General features: G+C 47.3%; 1 protein-coding gene across 9 annotated transcripts in view; it reads left to right on the top strand.

The window, feature by feature from the left end:
- The window catches only part of PJA2 (praja ring finger ubiquitin ligase 2), an 81,907-nt gene extending 61,299 nt beyond the window's left edge, over positions 1-20,608 (top strand). For all 9 annotated transcript variants that reach the window (XM_075932036.1, XM_075932038.1, XM_075932035.1 and 6 more), the window contains 3 exons: positions 15,960-16,074; positions 16,391-16,512; positions 19,947-20,608. In XM_075932036.1, the coding sequence (XP_075788151.1) occupies positions 15,960-16,074; positions 16,391-16,512; positions 19,947-20,072 (363 nt within the window). In that variant the 3' untranslated portion in view covers positions 20,073-20,608. The remainder of the gene's footprint in view (positions 1-15,959; positions 16,075-16,390; positions 16,513-19,946) is intronic.
- The last annotated feature ends 894 nt before the right edge of the window (positions 20,609-21,502 follow it).

The raw sequence follows: 21,502 nt of genomic DNA on the forward strand, positions 1-21,502 counted from the left end.
GTGATAGGTTACCATCACCGTTCCTAATGTCTCCAAGGGCTCCCAGAAAAGACTCTCATTGTTTCTCTGCATCACCATCACTTCTTCCCAAACAATCTTTTTCTCCGTCTCAGTCTCCGTCACTTCATTCTTGTAAATCCTATTCCAGACATGATTATCCCAGGTACCACCCCTATAGGCGCTCTCCATCACGGTCCTCACACCATCATCAGGACAGCCGTGACTATTATTGACATCGCAGGGACTACTCACCTCATTACCATCATTCCCACTATTCGCCCACATCCCCACTGAGATCCACGACGGGCTATTCATCCTCCAGCACTCTCCACACTCAACTCCTGAATTCTCAGAACAAGATCCATCTCCCGCCCATCCTCCCCCTTCTGATCCAGGGTCAGATGCAATTGAATACAGCGGATGCACAGACACCAGAAGCGTCCCCAACGGATCAGTCTTCCTCACCGATGAGGCTGTTATACCTGGTGATGTTTCTCCACCAGACAATGTGAGGCAATTTCAAGACCTTTTTAAAAGAGTTGTGGCATCACAACAAATACAATTACAATCACAAGAAATTAAAGAAAAACAGAATTGCCTGTTAAAAAATTTACAAACAACCCAGAGCGCCAAACTAGCTATACATCTGGATGAGGCAATATTAGAGGTGGCAAATGAATTGTGGCAGACACCTGCTTCGACCCTCTCAAGTAACAAGCACGCCGATAAGAAGTACTTTGTCCCCCCCAGGGGCTCCGAGTTCTTGTTTTTTCACCTATAACCTAACTCCCTTGTGGTTGATGTGGCCCATCAAAGGGCAAAGCCGCCTCAATATAAAACTAGTGCATCAGACAAGAAGGTGAAAAGACTTGATATATTTGGTAGAAAGGTCTACACTTCTTTGAGACTATTCCTAAGGATAGCGAATTACCTTGTTCACCTATCCAACCATAATTTTGACAATTATACTAAATTGACTCCATTAATGGAAGCGTTGCCAGAGTCCAAAAGGTCGCATCTTAAATCCATCGTCCAGGAGGGTTATGCATCTACACGAGCAAGTCTACAAATGGCGATGGATGTTGCCGACACCGTAGCTGTTACTGTGGTTGAGAGACGGGCCACTTTCCTGCAGTCAGCTGGAGTTCCTAGAGAGTTACAAACAAAAGTAGAAGATTTACCCTTTGATAAAGACAAATTATTTGGTGAGTAGACCGATTCTGTGCTACATTCCAGTAAGGACTCTAGAACAACACTTAGATTACTAGGAATGTACACCCCACCATTCAGAAGAAATTATACTCCCATTTCAAAGATGTTATGATTACTTTCATACAAGACAGCAGTGGCAGCATCAGCCATGACAATTTGATCAACCACGTCACCCCCAATGTCCGAGACCTCTGAGACATAGGAATCTGGCCAACCGTGTGCAAACTCAATCGAGTAACAAGCAGCACATTTGACGTGTTAGTCGAGAGCAGGCAGACAACCCCACCAAACCTCCATATGTTTCACCACCAGCTGAAGCCTTTCTACCATCAATGGCTCAACATTACCACCAACAGATGGGTTCCAGAAATAATTCGGTCAGGATACGCTGTCCCATTCCTATCTCTACGTCCCACAAACCCACCATCTCCATCCCTTTTCAGGGACTCATCTCACAAGGACTTATTACACACCAAGATTATTCACTTACTTCATATCGGTGCCATAGAAAAGGTTCCTCCTCAATTCCAAGGGAGAGGGTTTTACTCCCGCTACTTTCTAGTTCAAAAGAAAACTGGTGGATGGAGACCTATATTGGACCTCCAACAACTAAACACATACTTCCACAAGCAATGCTTCAAGATGGTGACCTTGGTCTCTATACTCCCCACTCTGGAGTGGGGCGATTTGTTTGCTGCTCTCGACCTCAAGGACGCTTATTTTCACATAACAATTCATACCGCCCACAGGAAATTTCTATGATTCACAGTTGGTACAGATCACTTTCAGTACCGAGTCTTGCCCTTCGGCCTTGCGTCAGCGCCCAGGGTCTTCACAAAGACATTAGCAGTGGTTGCTGTGCATCTTCAATGCAAGGGGGTGATAATATACCCTTACATAGACGATTGCCTTCTGAAAGCAGGCTCGTCAAGGGAAGCATCAGAAATGCTGCAACTTATAATCGAAACCTTCCTTCTCTTGGGCTTCCTTATCAACAATGACAAATCCATTCTTCAACCAACCCAAAATATAGAATTCATAGGGGCTCGTCTGGACTCCATTTCCGCAAGAGCTTACCTGAATGCCGACAGATTTCAAGCAATACAAACACTGCTGGACAGTGTACTACATAAATTGTCAAGGCGGTGCATGACCCCACTCACTCTACAGAGAGTCAACCCGATTATGGAATTGGTGCATTGCCAACAGCATAGCCCTTGTGGCATCCTACTTACCTGGCATCACCAACACAATAGCAGATTCCCTCAGCAGGAATTTCGCAATAGACCACAAATGGGAGATGCACCAAGGAGTCCTTCATTCCATATCTCGGCAATGGGGCACTCTTCAAGTAGACCTATTCGCCACCAATACCAACAAAAAGTGTCTCCGCTACTGCTCCAGAGCCGGTCTCGGCCCCAATTCTCTGGGAGACGCCTTCCTACACAACTGGGGGGAGGGGTCCCCTCATGTACGCTTTCCCACCTACACCTCATCTCCAAAGTCCTCAAAAAGATCAAAATAGACAAAGCAACCATGATATTAATAGCACCTGTGTGGGCATGCCAACATTGGTATCCATTCCTCCTACAACTACCCTCCATACCATCTCCCGTTAATTCTAAACCTCCTCACTCAGGAGCAAAGCTCTCTTCTGCACCCACAGTTACACTCCCTGCACCTTGCAGCATGGTACCTAGTTGGCTAAACGCTTCTGAAACCCTTTGCTCTGACCAAGTAAAGAACATTCCCATTCACAGCAGAAAGCACAACACACAATCTACTTACCTTGCAAAGTGGACACGATTTACTTCTTGATGCTCTCAGCAACGTGTGGATACTCAGACATCTCCCATCCATGTTATCCTGGACTATGTAATGCACCTGAAAAGGAATGGACTGGCCTTAGCATCTCTTAGAGTTCATCTTGCGGCACTCACAGCCTTTCGCCACCCGATTGATGGCATGTCGGTGTTTTCCCACCCTCTCACTAAGAGATTCCTGAAGGGCCTAATGAACATAGATCCACCCACACGGCCTCCCCCTCCTTTGTGGAATCTAGACTTGGTCCTTTGGGCTCTTACAGCACCACCCTTTGAGCCTCTAGCTACGATTCCTCTTTAGACCCTCACAATGAAGTTGGTCTTCCTCATAACCATCACCTCTGTGTGATGAGTGAGTGAGATTTCAGCTCTTATGGCAGTACCTCCATATACCATACTTCAACAGAGACGGTGTGATCCTCAGACATCACCCCGGCATTCATCCCTAAGGTGTCCTCAGAATTCCACCTTAATGAACCAGTGGTGAAACCCACTTTCTTCCTGAAACCTCATGCATCGCCACATGAGACACTCTTCCAACCACTTGACGTCTGTAGGGCTCTAGCCTTTTACATAGAATGCACAAAGACCCTTAGGAAAATGGATAGGTTAATAATCTCCCTTGCTGAATGCCCTTGACTTCACAGTGTATTTCCAACATTTCCTGCATCACCCAATGCTATGCTGCATGAAATGTGCCACTCCCAAAGCACCCTAGAGCCCATTCTACAAGGGCAGTAGCTACCTCCACCGCTTTCTTAAAAGTTGTACCTCTTTCTGATATTTGTAGGGCAGCCACTTGGGCCTCTCACGGCATGTTTGTCAAACACTATGCCATTCAGTGCAGGTGGCTTCCGGATACTTCTGTGGCATCTGCTGTCCTTTCTTCCATTAATAAATAGGAGCCTCCAATCCCCACCTTCCTTTCCATGGGTGGGTACTGCTACTCAGTCACATACAGTGGAGCATCCACGGGGACATCACTCGAAGAAGAAAGCAAAGTTACTCACCTCAGTGCAGTAACTGTTGTTCTTCGAGATGTGTATCCCCGTGGTTGCTCCACTACCCACCGGCCTCTCTGCTTCGGAGTCTGTTTCTCTTTATTGCAGATCCTGAGGCGGGTCAGAGGAACTGATTGGGACCGGATCGTGCAGCATGGGAGACTGCAAACACCGCGAGACACCATGTCGCGCATGCGCAGTCCGGTCAGGTACAGTTTGGAACATCTCTGTCCCGCGGTGCCAGGGCAAACCCAGCACCTACAGTGGAGCACCCATGGGGACACGCATCTCGAAGAACGACAGTTATTGAACCTATGTGAGTAACTTCACTTTCCAAAAGAACAGACTTACCACATTGGTTTACTGAAGGAGGGAAATGTTTAATCTGTGATCTAACCATCATTAGATATGTTACATTCCAGACCCTATACTCTGTAGCTATACTGGGAAGATTTCTGATCAATAGAGCATCATATGTATTTCTGCAGATTTACTACATTCAGAAGTACAGAATATTTTCCAGGCAGTTCACGTTTTCAGAAATAGTTGAAATTGGTGAGGATAGCAAAATAGCAAAAACAAACATAAAACAAACAAACAAAAAATCCATTCATCTAAATTATTTGATTGTACCGGAATCAAAATATGTACTCCAGATGGATCACATCTGCTCCCAATTTCAAGATAGTTACAAACAGTGGCTAGAAAACAGCAAAAATTATCCAACATTGCTTTTTTTTAAAATTTGGAAACATTTTGTTTGTACCTACTTGAACTTGAAAAAGAAACTAACTAAAACCTGTGTCACAAAGGCTACATCTACACTGTGGAGCTATTTCTGATACCTCCGGTATCCCAAAATAGCTATTCCGCATCTTAAGAGCAAGCCTGTTACATCAAAATATAATGGTCTCACTATTCCAATATTCCCTGTAAACCTCATTGCACGAGGGTTAAGGAATGTTTTGGAATAGCACTTTATTTTGAAACTACCTCAAAATAAACTACTCAATTTGAATAGTTTATTTCAAGATAAGGGTGTTGTGTTGTGTAGACACACCCAAAGAGGATGGCGTATGTTCAGGAATCATCTGGATTTTGATCTGCTACGGTCTCCCTGTTTGAGTGTAGCCTTATTTAGAAACAGGAAATATATTTTAAAATCTGTTACAAATAGTTCTAGAAAATAGATCTAATGTGATTTGGCTGACTAGTGTTACCTGAACTAAGGCAAGGTACCTAGGATAGGACATTGTGGAACAGGTGTGTCCCCATCCCATGTTGACCAGGCACACACTGCTAGAAATGTTCTTGATGCTGTTTTCGAACCAAGTTTAAATGATTCCTTATCATGCTTTTAGGTTATTGTAGATAGAGCCTTTAAATGGTGCACCATGCAACTGGAAAATCGAAAAGTATAAAACAATTTTAAAAACCAACTTGGAACAGAGAATGACTTCTATTTTCAAAATACTGACAATGGTACAAAGGTTCTCTTTCCTATTTAATATCACTGTCATAATGCCCACAAACATTCCAGCCCTGGAAATACATTTTTCTGAAAAAATAACCTGTTAGGTTAGCTTGATCTGGGGTACAAACTGTTAAGATTCCTGTACTCCCCTTCACTAACCTGACTCTTTCCAAATTCAGGTAACAAACATGTTCATAGAAATGACATATCACCATTTACAGGTATCAGTAATTTGAGTACCTACAGATAGGGAACTTGGGAAATACTTTAAATAGGGGATAGCAAATATCATTTTGTTCTTCAGCTTTAAAAGGCATCCTGTCTGCTTCCTGTCAGAATACAATGATATGTCCAGGAGGTTCACAGTATGGCAGCATTTTGCACGTCGGTTTGATGTGTTCTCAGAGCCTAACTACTGACCTGAAATACTATGTACCAATTTTTGATAATTGAGGAACTGATAGTTTGAATATATTATCAATAAAATCCTATCTGTCTTATGATGGTGTAATGGATTCTTTCAGTGTTACTGATTTATTTAAACCCTCCTTCCTCAATCTACCCAAAATTTCTCATGTTTCATTAGCTAGAGATCTTTCGCTTATGACAATATAACTTTTATCTAAATCGTCTAAAGCTCAGAAGTTACTTAGAAAATCTCTCTACCTAGCAAAACCAATTTGCTATAGCTAAGTAGCACCTGAAAGGGTCATAAACCTGTAGTGCTGCAAAAATCCAAGTTTATCTCACTCTGGAAAAGCGGGAGACTGAACTGCCACAATTAAGCACAATTCTATTAATTTTTCCCCCTTAAATTGGTAGATTAGTTAATTGTTTGTTAATAGGTTCCAGAATTGTATTTAATGTCAAAAAAAGCTCTGCTTCTGTGTCTAGACAACTTAATAATATAAACAATTTGTGGTAATTTTATACCTGTTCTCTAATTAAGATATAGAACAAATTCTGGTTTCCACTTGTTTCAGAGTAAAAGATAGGTTGCAGACCTGGGTAGGAGGATGAATGCAGAAACCTGGCTGGAAGCCTGTGGACAGGAGGTATAAAGAAAGCTTTAAAATAAGCAATAATTAGGAAATGTGCAAGTCAGGGGAAGTAGATGCTTGAGGTTGATTCCCAGGTGCTCTCATTAACTGTTTTTAATAACATCCGCTACTAAATTTCTTGGGACTACTTCATTGGGGCGTGTAGGGAAGCATCAAATGAATTGTAATCCATTCCTCCTTCCTTCTCCCCTGCCATATTTCACATTTTTATTTTCATGGTTTTCCAAATGTTTTGTCCCCTTTTTTCTTTTTGTTATTTTCCATCTTAAAATTGTTATAAATACCGCATTTAAAGATTTCAACTTTTTTTTCTGATTAGCAGTCAAAGATATTATCATTTAGAGGAACATAGTTTAAACCAATTCTAACCCTATAGAACATTGAAATAGGTTCTGTAAACTCTCCCTATGTAAAGATTGAGATGGACGCTCAAAATAAATCCAAATATAATCCAACATACTAGTGCTTTAGTGTTTTCAGAGCTTTCCCCTTTAGTATTTCACATTAATTAGTAATTATAGTCCTGTAGATTTCAGGAAAAATGTCTCTAAATAAACCCTAGTACTAATATTTAAATCTGATAAATGTTGTGTACATTAGAATACATACATAAATGGTGTTTGCCAAAAACTTCAATGCCGTGTGTGTGTGTGTGTGTGTGTGTGTGTGTGTGTGTGTGTGTGTGTGTGTGTGTGTGTGTTTTGAAGTGGCATTTTTAGCTGTTCCGTTTTAATTACTTTTGTTAGGTCCATCCTACAATTGAAGTCTATCATGTTTGGATCACAAGTAGTTGTGGGGGAGGCTGGTTGCGGGGTTTTTGTTGTTGTTGTTGTACTATGGCTCTTCTTACCATCTAGTGTGCACCTTATGGAATAATAGTTGTTGTTTTGCCTCAGTTTGCTGATGTCTTGGAATTTGAAGAATTTGCCATTTGACCTAAATGTTTATGCAAATCTAAACCAGTTCTTCTGTTTTTGATGGATTTTGAAAGGTATTAAATTGATGCCTCATCTCAGACTTCTTATTTTAAATACTAGCCCTACGTTTCTTAAAGTGTGTTCCACAGCACACCGGTATGTCATGAGGCAGTATGCCAATTCTGCTCCCTAGCCCCCTGCAGAGCCCATAGAAAGCTCCCACTGTGGCTTGCCTCCTCTCCCCCGCATCCTCTGCAGGACAGCCCCATCCCACAGGGCCTCCCGTGCTGCGCCGCCTCCTCCTCCATGTGTACAGGTGGCAGCTTTTACAGTGGCTGCCGCTGCTGCTGCTGCTGGGAGGGCGAGGAGTGACTGGAGCTGAGGAGCCGCTCCCGGATCTCAGCGTTTTAAAACTGCTGCCTGCAGGGAACCTGGCTCAGGCTCCGCTGCCGTCCCCCCTCCCCCCACCACCACAACCACCTGGGGCGCGCTCTGGCTCTGCTGCCCCCCGCCGCCACCTGTGGTGCGCTCGGGCTCTGCTGCTCTCTTTCCCCTGCGCTCCTCCCCAGCCTGTTGGGGAAGTGGCAGAGTTTAATCTGGTGGGGACGGTCGGGGTTTCTACTGTCCCTTCCGCCCACCCTGCCAGTGAGAAGCCTGGCCTGGTGCTGTAACTGCGCTGGGTTCCACATTGCATGGGAGGAGGGGAACTGAGACACATGCACACACGCATATGCTCTCTGGAGGCTTTCCCTGCAGGGTGCCAAGCTAGGTAAGCGTGCACTGACCCCCATACCCAAGCCCCCCTCACTCCCCTCCCCCTGCCAAAACCCCGCATTCCCAGCTTACTCTGACACCTGCCCCAAGTCCCCTCCTGCACCCTCCCTCCTGGCCAGACACATGACCTTATTTAGCATTTGTTTATTATTATCCTTTCTTTTTTGTGGTCTATGTTTTCAGACTGTTGTTAGGGCAGTCTTTTTGTTTGTTTGACTTCATACTAGACATGCATATTCCAGCATCTGACAACCTTAACTTTGAATCTGTCCAAATGCCATTTTAGTACATTAGTGTGCTGTGCTTAAAAGTAAAATATACTTTTTTTGAGTAGTTAGTGCTTACATATTTTGTCATAAGCTGGACGGCTTTTTAGTGATGCTGTATATGTCTGGGTGGAAGAATCAAGGAGCTATAGCGTAATAGGGCTTAGCTCGTTTTGTTTTTTTGTGTTTGAATGTTTGTCATATGGAACGTATACAGAAATGCTTGTGTTAATACATGTTGATATTTATTTCTCAATAAGAATCTCTTTTTAAAGAAAGAGTATTATAATAATTGACAATACAAGGCATTAAAAGCCATGTGATACCAGTTGAATAAAATATTTGTAGCCAGATTCACACACCTGCTTGTGCCACACAGGCTCCATGGAAAAAGGAGTATGTGTGGTGTGTGAGCTCCTGCATCTCACTTTGCCCCACAAGGAATGTAATAAGGGAGCTTTGATATAGCTACGTGATCCACAGCTGCCAAAATAGTTTTTGGGGCAAATGGTAACTAGTAAGTGAGCGCATAGCCAAAAAGTTGCAAAACTTCTTGCATTTCTTGAGTCGTTCTGAAATGCCACTCATCTCCATAAAAGTCTAGATCAGTACTACTCAACTTTGGAAGCCCCGGGGGCCACAATGATATTCACAGCACATGCTGGGGGCCGCAACTTAAGTGTGGTCACGTATATATGGAAATATCTTTCACACTGATGGGCATGAATACAAAAATTAAGGCAACTACACAACACACAGGCCCCATTTAAGCCAGTTCTGCTGATATTAATAAAATGCAATATTTACCTGATTTCTACCCTGTGACTTAATGAGCATTGACAGTCCAGGAATTTAACTACTAAAACGCATATCAACAGATTGACTACTTTTTTGTTTTAGATCCCACCCATGGGCCTCACGTTGAGCCCCATGTAAACCCAAACCACACCGTGGGCCACAAACAAACAAGCTGCGGGCCTCATGTGGCCCACGGGTCGTGTGTTGAGTAGCCCTGGTCTAGATGTATTCTGTTCTGCTTTCCCCCTGAAAACTTGTATTGTGGCTGATACATAGGCAAGCCCATTACTAGCCTTAGTTTCTACTTTGCAGTTTGGGACTATGCTGTAGTTGAAACCAGGAATTTGTTATCATGCCATTGGCACTACTTTCAAAACAGGTGAAAATAGAAGTGTGTTACTAAGGAAACAATCAGTTCTGATCTTCAGCATCCTCCAAATCATTCTTGAAAAGTTATTTTCTTTGCCATTTTGTTCAGCCACTTTATAATTTGGGTAAATATTCATTAGGGAATAGATTGATATCAAACTCTTTGCTCATAAGCTAACTAGTATTTGAAACCAGGGTTCCAGAAATAACTAACTGTAGGGGATTGACCCCCGGGGGGGGCTTATGTCCGCCCCCTCAGTCACCAAAGCGTTGTATGCCGCTGCACGCAACTTACTCGGTATGCCCCGCGGCGGTTGGGGGAAGGGGGTCCGGGCCCGCCCTCGCTCCGGACCCCAGCCCAGGGCCCTAAGGTGAGGGAAAAACTCCCCACCTAACAGGGGGGGTCGAGACCCCTAAACTCCCCTGCTCTCAGGGTCCACATCCCTGCCCTGGGCCACTTCTTCCCCCCCGGAACCAAGCGGTTCACCTGGGTGTTCCCTCGGCCCCCACCCAGGGCCTCCAACACCAGCTTACGCTCGCTGGTCTTTGCGGGGGACACGTCTCCTCGGCGTCTCTCCCTTTTGCCGGCCGCCCGGCCACTTTTGAATGGGCCGCCGGTCGCAGGCAGATGACGTCAGCCCCTTCGTCTGCCTGCGGGCCCTCCCAGGGTAGAGCGTCAGGTGACGTCCCCCTGACGTCACCCCGCCCTCGTCCCCCTCCGGCGCTAACTGCCGGCCCCGGCTCGTCACCCGGCCGGGGTGCCGGTTCTCCCGCTCCTGCCCCGTGCGCGGCCGCCTGTGCCGCGGCGGCTTCCCTCGCCCCCGCCCGCCCCGGCTCGTTCCCCGGCCGGGGCGCCGGCTTCCCTGCGCTGAAGCCGCAGGCGGCGGGCTGTGCCGTCCCGGGGGTTGAGTCCTCCCCCCCTCTCCGCGGCGTGCCGGCGACTCCCGGGAGGGGCGGGGCTACCCCGCCACACGCCTTCCCCCTTAAGTCTGGTGCCCCACTCGCCGTCTCTGTTTCCGAGCTCTCGGCCACGCGGGACAGCCAGTCTGCATTTCCATTGTTGGTCCCCGGGCGATGTATGACCCGAAATTGGTAGGGCTGCAGGCTGAGGTACCACCGCAAAATCCGTGGGTTGGTGTCCTTCATCTGCTGCATCCACTGCAATGGGGCATGGTCCGTCACCACGGTAAATTCGTCACCTACGAGAAAGTATCTTAGTGAGTCAATAGCCCATTTGAGGGCCAAGGCCTCCTTTTCCACTGTCGCGTACCCCCTCTCCCGAGGGAAGAGCTTGCGACTTAGATAGAGGATGGGGTGTTCCTCGCCCCCCTCCTCTTGCGTCAACACCGCTCCCAGTCCTACTTCGGACGCGTCCGTCTGAAGGGTGAAGGGCTTATTAAAATCCGGTTGAGCTAGTACGGGGGCGCTTACCAGCCGGTCTTTTAGTTCTCGAAATGCGCCCTCACAGGTTGGGGTCCACCTTACCCTTTCTGGTTGTCCTTTCCGTGTAAGGTCTGTAAGAGGCGCTGCTAGCGAGGAAAAGTTAGGGATGAACCGCCGGTAGTAACCTGCCAGCCCCAGGAACTGCCGCACCTTTCTTTTCGTGGTTGGGACTGGGTGGTCCCGTACTGCCTGAACCTTGTCCACTAAGGGTTTGAGCTTTCCCCTCCCCACCGTGTAGCCCAGATATGAGACTTCGGCCCTCCCGAATTGGCACTTCTTTGGGTTGGCCGTCAGCCCTGCCTTCCTCAGGGCTCCTAACACGTTTGTTATGTGACCTAAATGTTCCTCCCAGGACTCGCTGAATATCACAATATCGTCAATGTACGCTGCCGCGTAGTCCTGGTGCTCTCGCAGGACCTGATTCATGAGTCTTTGGAACGTGGCTGCGGCCCCGTGCAACCCGAATGGCATGTTCCTAAATTGATATAGCCCGAAAGGTGTGGCGAACGCCGTCTTTGCCTGGGCCTCGGGCGAGAGCGGGATCTGCCAGTACCCTTTGGTAAGATCAAGGGTTGACAGGTAGGTGGCTCTGCCCAGGCGTCCCAGTAGTTCATCTATACGGGGCATAGGGTACGCATCGAACCTTGAAATCGCGTTGACTTTGCGGAAGTCGATGCAGAACCTGGTTGACCCATCCGCCTTAGGTACTAACACGATGGGGCTTCGCCATTCACTACGGGATTCTTGTATCACCCCCCATTCTAGCATGGCCTGGAGTTCTTCCTTCACCGTGCCCCATAACTTTCGCGGAAGGGGGCGCATATTGTCCCTCACCACTCTGCCGGGTTCTGTCTCGATCTCGTGCTGCACCAGCGTGGTCTGCCCGGGTCGGCTAGTCAATACTGGCCTGAACTGATCGAGGAGGTGGTGCAGCTGTTCTTGCTTCGGGCCCGGTAGCTCCTCTCCGATCCTTACTCCCTCGATTTTCACCTCGGGCTCCCCCCACGGACCCAGCTCGATATCCGTGTCTCTGGGTTCAATTAGGAGGACCTCCCGCGGGTGCCACTTCTTCAAAAGATTTACATGGTAAATTTGCGTGTCTCGCCGGTTGCGGTCCACCCGTATTTCATAGTCTACCGGGCCCAGCCTCCTTATTACCCGGAAGGGCCCCTGCCAGTGGGCCAAGAGCTTGGACTCCCCACTGGGTAGCAATAGGAGGACTTGCTCGCCGGGCTCGAACTCCCTCACCTGCGCCTTCTTGTCATAGTAGGCCTTCTGCCCCTCTTGCGCCTTTCCTAAGTTCTCTCGTGCCCGGCCCGCCAGGGTATGGAGGGTCCCCCTCAGTTTTTGCACGTACTGGGCTGCCCCCAAGGCGGGGGAGACCGACGTTTCCCATCCCTCCTTTACCAGGTCCAGGATTCCCCGCGGCCTCCGCCCGTATAACAACTCGAAAGGGGAATACCCGAGCGATGCCTGCGGTACCTCTCTGACGGCGAACATCAGTGCGGGGAGCAGCTTGTCCCATTCCCTGGGGTCGTCTTGGGCGAACTTCCGGAGCATCCCCTTCAGCGTGCGGTTGAAGCGCTCTACTAGCCCGTCGGTCTGGGGATGGTAAACCGACGTCCGGAGCTTCCGGATCTGCAAAGTCCTGCACAGTTCTGTCATAACTTTCGAGGTTAGGTTCGTCCCCTGATCCGTCAGCAGCTCCCTGGGCAGCCCGACCCATGAGAACAGCTTGACCAGTGCCTCAGCAATAGCGGGGGCCGTAGCTCTTTTCAGGGCCACCGCCTCGGGGCAACGGGTGGCGTAGTCTATGATGACTAAGATGTAACTGTGCCCTCGCCCCGATTTCTCCAGTGGCCCCACTAGGTCCAATGCCACCCGTTCAAAGGGGGTCCCTACTACTGGCAGGGGGACAAGGGGCGCCGGTGGGACCCGAGTCCCGGATGATCGCTGGCACTGTGGACAGGATTTACAAAAGTTTTTAATCTCTTGGTACACCCCGGGCCAAAAAAATCTCTGGAGTACCTTCTGCTGGGTTTTCTCCGTGCCCAGGTGTCCGGCCCACGGGTGTTCATGCGCTAGCTCCAGGACCTTCCATCTGTACGGCCTCGGGACCAGCAGCTGCCATCTCTCCTCCCCTGGGAGTTCCCCTGGAGACACTCGATAAAGGCGGTCATCTCTTACCTCGAACCGAGGTCCGTCCGGTTGCTTGGGCGGGTCTTCTCCTGGAGTTTCTCCCGTAGTGCGCACCTGCTCCCAGGCTGCCCGTAGGGTAGGATCTTCCCGCTGTTGTGTAAGGAAGTCCCCCTCCTCGACGTCGAGTCGGGTCTGCCCTGATGCCTCAGCCGCCGGGGCCACCCCTGGGATCGCTTCTTCCCCCTCCTGTTCTCCTTGGGCTACCAGGGTCCCTTGCCCCACCTCGGGCTCTTGTCCGGGGTTCCGGCCCCTGTTCCCCCGGCCCAGGAGTTGCTTCAGGCCGGGCCAATCCCGTCCTAGCAGGAGCGGGTATGCCAATCTTGGGCCAACGGCGACTATGCAGTTCCTTTCCACCTCCCCATCCCCTATCCGTACCTGGGTTGTGGGGTAGTAGTGGATGTCCCCATGAACGCATCGGAGGGCTATCGGCGCGCCCCGGGCCCGCACTGGGTATATCACGTCCTTCCGGACGATGGTCTGCCCACACCCCGAGTCTAATATGGCCTCCACCGGGTTCCCATTGACCCATAGTCTCCGGATTACCTGCGCCACGCTAGCCGTCCTCCTGTCCGTGCCTCCCGTGCGCCGCTGCCCGAAGGTGCAGTCCATCAGGGTGCAGTCCCTTTTGTAATGGCCCTCCTGACCGCATTGGTAGCAGACTACCTTCGGGGCCCCCTCGGGCAGTGGGGCGCCCGGCCCCGTTTCCGTTGCTCGGTCTATCCTGGCCTCTCCCCCCGGGCGGCTCCACCGTGGTGCCAACCTTCTTGTCGGGAGGGGCCCCAGGGAGCCCCCGGATCCTCCTCCGGCGTGTTGGGCCCCTGCCGGCTTGGCCGTCCCTGTCTCGCTTCTCCGAGGTTCTCTCGAGGTTCCTGTGGCTTCCTTCCCTACCGGCCCCTCGGCGGCCAGGTAGTGTTCCATAAGGGTCACCGCCTCGTCCAGTGTCTCTGGGAGGTGTCGCCGGACCCACTGCTGTCCTTCGGCCGGGAGGATGCGGACATACTGTTCCAGTATCACTAGGTCGGCCACCTGGACCCCCGTCTTTGCCTCCGGCTCGAGCCATCGCATCCCTGCTTCTTTTACCCGCTGAGCCACTGCCCGCGGTCGCTCGCGAGGGTCGTACTTGGCCTCGCGGAACCGGCGGCGGTGGGTCTCCGGGGTGACCCCTAGTTGATCCAAAATGGCCTCCTTGACTTTAAAGTAACATAAGGCGTCGTTGGCAGACATTCCCCGGTAGGCCAATTGGGCCGGCCCCGATAGGTAGGGTGCGAGGAGGGTCGCCCAATGTTCTGGCGGCCATTTCGCAGCGGTGGCCACCCTCTCGAATGTTACCAGAAATGCCTCTGGGTCGTCGTCCGGCCCCAGTTTCGTGAGGCGTATAGGTAGTTGGGTGCCGACCCCCTCTGCCCCTCCGGTCCCTCCAGCTGCCCCCGGTACCGTCACTGGTGTCCCTCGCGCCATCTGCTCCTGCCGCTCCTGAAACTGGTTGAGGAGTTGTTGTAGCGCTTGCATTTGCTGCTGCTGTTGCACTTTCTGGGTCTCCGTCCACCATTCCAAGACCTTGTTTGCATCCATCGTGTCCTGCTAATCGATACCTTGTTAATTTCGCTTACCCCGTCCAGGCCCCCGTTCCGGGGCCTACTGTGCCCACATTCTCCACCACGTGTAGGGGATTGACCCCCGGGGGGGGCTTATGTCCGCCCCCTCAGTCACCAAAGCGTTGTATGCCGCTGCACGCAACTTACTCGGTATGCCCCGCGGCGGTTGGGGGAAGGGGGTCCGGGCCCGCCCTCGCTCCGGACCCCAGCCCAGGGCCCTAAGGTGAGGGAAAAACTCCCCACCTAACAGGGGGGGTCGAGACCCCTAAACTCCCCTGCTCTCAGGGTCCACATCCCTGCCCTGGGCCACTTCTTCCCCCCCGGAACCAAGCGGTTCACCTGGGTGTTCCCTCGGCCCCCACCCAGGGCCTCCAACACCAGCTTACGCTCGCTGGTCTTTGCGGGGGACACGTCTCCTCGGCGTCTCTCCCTTTTGCCGGCCGCCCGGCCACTTTTGAATGGGCCGCCGGTCGCAGGCAGATGACGTCAGCCCCTTCGTCTGCCTGCGGGCCCTCCCAGGGTAGAGCGTCAGGTGACGTCCCCCTGACGTCACCCCGCCCTCGTCCCCCTCCGGCGCTAACTGCCGGCCCCGGCTCGTCACCCGGCCGGGGTGCCGGTTCTCCCGCTCCTGCCCCGTGCGCGGCCGCCTGTGCCGCGGCGGCTTCCCTCGCCCCCGCCCGCCCCGGCTCGTTCCCCGGCCGGGGCGCCGGCTTCCCTGCGCTGAAGCCGCAGGCGGCGGGCTGTGCCGTCCCGGGGGTTGAGTCCTCCCCCCCTCTCCGCGGCGTGCCGGCGACTCCCGGGAGGGGCGGGGCTACCCCGCCACACTAACTAATTCATTAACTTTTTATTCCAGCTGACCTGTAAAAATCCAACAGTAATATTGCTCTTCTTAACTTGCATAATCCTTTTGCTTAATAAAGTAACACATTATTAGCTATAAAATTTTGTGTGTTTGGTTTTTTAAATGTGAAGTATCTATTATGAGTAAGGAAACATAACCTTTTTTTTCCCAAACGTCCTTTTTTAGACTGCTTTGGCTCATCTGGAGTCTCTTGCAGTTGATGTTGAGCAAGCTCATCCACCAGCCAGCAAAGAAAGCATAGACTGTCTGCCACAGATTATTATTACAGAAAATCACAATGGTATGAAAAAACTGGCTCGCTAAAAATTTGTATTTATGCAAAATGTAATACTTAATCTTAAGCTTCTTGTATGGTAATGTACATAGAGTTTTTAAAGGAAAATGACATGGTGGCATGTACCACACTATGGTGTAGTAAATTTAGAAATATGTTTACTCTGAGTAGAACTTAAGGGCATTTTATAAAATGATTTGCTCGCTTTGGTAAACTGTATCATTCTATAATTAGCCTCTGAAATCTTCTAATTAACATATTTCACTTTATTTTTAATTACATTTACATTTTAAATTTGATATCTTTTTTTCCCCCCCTCAAGCTGTTGGTCAGGAGCAGTGTTGTGCTATCTGTTGCAGTGAGTATGTGAAAGATGAAATAATAACTGAGCTACCATGTCACCATTTCTTTCACAAACCCTGTGTAACTCTTTGGTTGCAGAAGGTGAGTTCTTTGTTTGCTTGTTGCTTGCTTGCATGATTAGTGGAGAATCTGTGCCCTTCTGGTTAGAACAACATGCAGCTTTTTCTGAAAACTTACTGTGATATTTATTAAATTGACTATTTTTTGAAATATTTCAAGATTTTTAGGAAACAATTTTGTTGGTGAGAAGTGATCTCTAGGAGTATGCACACAAAAAAGAGTTGTAGTACAAGGAGCAAAATTGATAAATGCTTAAAACTAAATATATTTGAGATATATTAATGAACTAAACAATTCAGACATTGTTTGCAATGTGTGTAGAGCATGATGGTTGCAGTGCATCAGGAATGGTGCCCGATTTTTTTATAATGACTGTCAGGGCTGATCCCCCCCACTCTGTCACTTTCAGAAGGTGGGGGCTCATAAGAGACCTTAAAAAAAAAAAGCCACATCCTTTACCTCTACAAGCTCTGCTTACAAAAACTCCCCAGAATCACACATTCACTGACTTGGGGGGGGGGGGGGGGGGGTTAATGTGATAGCTGCCACCCTCAAGTGATTTATCCCTAAAAACAGGGGGGAACACTTGAGTTTTGCCCCAGGGGTATCCCACGCTCCTTTACCATGAGAGAGCTTGAAAAACATGGGAAGAGAAAAACAAACTGCAGTCTCTGGTAGCTGACGTCTTAGTCTAAGGCATGCTATTACCTTTCAGGGCACAAGAATCAAATCATCACCTTAACGTGATTTTGATTAGAAAACAAAAGATATACTTGATTGATAAGTGTTACAGAACAACTAAGGAAGACAAATTAAAAATACGGAGAAAATCTCTGGGAACAATTCTTAGAAGGTAAACGTGGAAGGGAGGCATAGATTCACACAGAGCAGTTCAAATCAGCCCACAAAATAAAGAAAAATATCCTGATCGTGACTAGATTCACTTTTTCCCTTTATTTACTCACAATCCCTTCTTGGTTCAGTCTGCTTCCATGCCCCAAATTCCTTGGAGGTATGGTAGTCCTGCCTGGGTTTAAATCATTCTGTATCTCTCTCAACTCCTAGTTTAACTTTCCCACACAAAGAAAACAGGCAAGGTATCTTATACAATTCAAATTTCAGCACTCTATCCCCATTGGTTCCTCTGGCTCCCTGCCAACAACCTTGCTAGCTACCTGAGTTTAACCCTATAATCACCAGGTGCTGACCAGCACTACTCCTACCCATCACAATGACCAACCCTAAGAACACCATACTGTGTTTAAATGGGTTAGATAAAAAATTCTTCCTGGGTTGCAATAATTGACTTGTTCAATTTTAATTTTTTCCTCATAACTTGCCCAGAAAGAAAGAATAGCAAACTGCAAGAGTGAAGAGCGCAACATCACTGGAAATTACTAAATATAAGGAATTGTTTAAGGTAGAGATATGAACAAGTAGTCAGTTAATCGATAAGCCTAGGCTTTTTGGTTAATCTAGTCAACTACTTACTTTTCCCCTACGCTTGCTGCCTCTATATGAAAGGCAGCAAGGGAGGCTGGGGAAGCAGGAGCCAGTGCTTTGGGCAGCTGTCTTAAAAGCTGGTTCTCCCCTCTATCCCCCCAGCACCAGCTTCATGGTGCCACCTAGCCCTCGCCCCCATGCTGCTTTCTCTGTTAGAGGCAGCAGTGCGTCATGGGGGCAAGGGAGGCTGCTTCGTGGCAGTGGGCCCAAGCTTGCCACGGAGCAGCCTCTGTACATGGTGAGCCTGGGCCCACCATGGGCAGAGACTGCTCTGGCAGCAGCCCCTGTCCATGGGGACTGGGAACCCCCTTGGACAGGGGCTGCCACCGCGAAGAGAGGCAGCAGTGTGGAGTGGCAGGGCGCTCCCTGGGAGTGGGGCTAGATTGCACTGGCTGCTGGCCCCACCCCCAGGGACTATAGTCAACTAATGGCTAAGAGTTCATGCGGTTAGTCGACTATTCAATTAACTGATAGCTAACATCCCTAGTTTAATGTGGTTCAGGGCAATTTTAGTAGAAGTAATACTGTTAAATTGCACTGAAAACTTAGGCTGAGGTCTGGCTGGTTGTCGAGTTGTCCCCTCAACGCAGGAATGAAATCTTTATCGGTTGAGACGTTTACAAGATGGGGAAAAAAAGCAGTTGAGAATTGCTATTGGGAAAACACTCCTGCAATGGTACGGAAGTGGACAAGACAGCATAGTATCTTCTCAAACTAATATCCCATCCTGAAGTACTTGTAAACTGTTAGCATTATTTAGTCCAGTAATGAAGAAAGATGACTGTCAACCAAATAGACACTCCTTTTAACTCATGAATTTATCTTTATTCTGAGTTGAATTATTTGCAATTCTGAGTATTATTCCAATATGGATGTTTCCTGAAATAGAGCATGCTGAGCGTAGTCTTTCAACTCCACATAAGGGGACTAATTATTTTTGTAGTCTGATGTAAAGCTTGTGTTTGTGCCACACCAGAGTGCCAAGAGAACCCAATGAAGATCAAGGCCCCATTATGTTAGGTACTGTATAAACGTAAAAACATGGCTCTGAACTAATAAGTTTACAGTCAAAGAATAAATAACTGCCAGAATTGATCACCGTAATCCTATTTTTAATACCAATTATGTTAAATATCAGAATTTTTATGAAAATATTTACAAAATAACCAAGTTTAGATCTGTCTCTCCTACTACTGGTGGTTTGTTTTGGTTTTGTTTCAGTTTATAATCTTACTTTCAGTTTGAATTTCTCTATAAAAATGCAGGATAAACACTAAGAATCCTGAGCCACTCAGCGTGCATGGTGAGATATATGTGTAGATAGATACAACTATAGAGGCTCAAATTCAATAGTGTTTATGTGCATGCTTAACTTTTTAAACATGTGAATAATGTCATCGCACTTTCTGAACAATGTATTTTATGTGAGTAGTTGCTTTGAAGTTGGGCAGGCTCATGCCTTGCTTAAGTGATAGGCTGAATAGAGTTAGAGACTTAACTTTATGTGCGTTACTACTCTGGTGAATCAAGGCCAAATTAGGAAGTCCCTTGTAACAGGCACACCTCTTTGTAAGTAGTAGCCCACTTGTGAAAATAAACTTTGTGTATTTTATTGAAAAATAGAGATTATTTGAGTGTATTTTAAGCTAACCAGTTTAGAAAAGTTTTTAAATATAGTATTAAATGCCTTTCCTATAGTCATTTTGTCCAAGTTATTGCATTTCTGGAGGTTCATGTCTTTGATTTATTTTACCTTGGTTGAGGATGATGGTGCTTCAAGATAAAATACTGCTTTCATTTGAGATGACCTAATTTTAACTAACTTGTTGCTCTGCTTCAAATTTTAAAATGAAATATTACTATATTAAGACACAGGGCATTTTTCATTTCAGAAATGTTATCTGTAGGCTCACACACTTTTCAATTAACCTGTTTCTTTTTATCTTTTCTAGTCGGGAACATGCCCTGTGTGCCGTCATGTGCTTGCACCTGTACTCCCTGAAGCAGCTGCTGCTACTTCCTTTCTCTCTGATCATGATTCCCCTCCTTCAGTCCACAGTGCAGCAGGAACACAATAAAATTAGCTTCTGAAATGAGATGTTGACCCATCAAACTAAAAATGTAAATTTCTTTGGTTATAATTACAATGTGAAAACAATTATATATAAAATATATTATATATAAATGCTATATATAGTATATATTTTAGTTTAGAAAGAGAATGTAAGACTTTCTAAACTGTTTAGATTTACAATACTAGCTAACATTTTCAAACTGAAAGTTAGAAAAATTTGCATCAGTTTTCTGCGGTAGAACATTTCGCTGTTAACTGTGATATCTAAAGCTTGTATTACATTAAATTTGTCAAAAAATCATTAATGTGGCACTTTATGTGTTCAAGTTCTTGAAACTGCAGTGCAGTTGGAGCTTATTAAAGTTATGCTTCTATCCTATTTTACATAATATAACTGAATTTGTTTTTGTTTTTGTCAAAGATCGTGGCACCAAGTGATTTTGTAATTGATCTCTCATATTTGCATCAAATGTGAAGACGTTCTGTGATCACAGCAGTAGTAAAATTTGGTTTCACTGGAAATAAACTAAATAAATAGTACACTTTTTTATCTTATGACTTTTTTCATAATACTCTTTTCATATGTGTTATGGATACAATAGTGTGAAGTTTTTAGAAATATCTGCGGTTATGCTTGAGCATATTACCTGGCATTAAAAAAATAGGTAGAGTATGAATTTAACGGGGATTTTCAAAGAAGTATAAGGAATTAAGTCAAGGGGAGTCAAATACCTAATTCCTTTTCATCCCTTATGCAAATCCCATTCTAAATATTTTGAATTTTCAGGGGCTATGGTGATGTTTGCTCAGCTATGCGTAGAGATGTTTAAAATAGTTTCTTGTCTTTGTGAATCTTTGTCTGAAAGCTTAAGACTGAACTGAGAAAAATCCAGTATATTTTAATAACCACATTAAGGCAAAATATGGAATATGATAATGGAATAAGCTGTTCAGTTGGATAATTACAGCAAAGTTATTATTGGTAGTATAAACATATGATTAGACTTCCACTGTTTCTGCTGATTGCAATGGACTGTACTACATTTAATACTTTAAAGCAAAAGCAAACCATGAAACTGTAATGGACTTCTCAGATTATACTGCATTTCCTCAATAATCTTTCATATTCATCTTTTTCCGTATACAGGTTGCACTTTGTTGGTCCAGCACCCTTGAGACCTGACTGGTCCCAAACAAGGGGATTTGCTGGACCAAGGAAGGTCCCTCCCCTCATGGCCAATGCTGCCACTGGGCTAGGGCTCCAGCCTGCCCCTACTACTGTACCAGCCCCCCAGGGCTCTCTAGATGCCACCAGCCCCACTGCTGCGGGGTTAGAGCACCACAGCTAGAGCTCCGCAGCCGCGTGGCTCCACGGCTAGGGCCAGAGCTTCCTAGCTGCTGCTGGGGTTGGAGCTCTCTGGCCGCTGCCGGGCT

This window comes from Pelodiscus sinensis, chromosome 6 (assembly GCF_049634645.1).
Source record: "Pelodiscus sinensis isolate JC-2024 chromosome 6, ASM4963464v1, whole genome shotgun sequence".
NCBI lineage: Eukaryota > Metazoa > Chordata > Testudines > Trionychidae > Pelodiscus > Pelodiscus sinensis.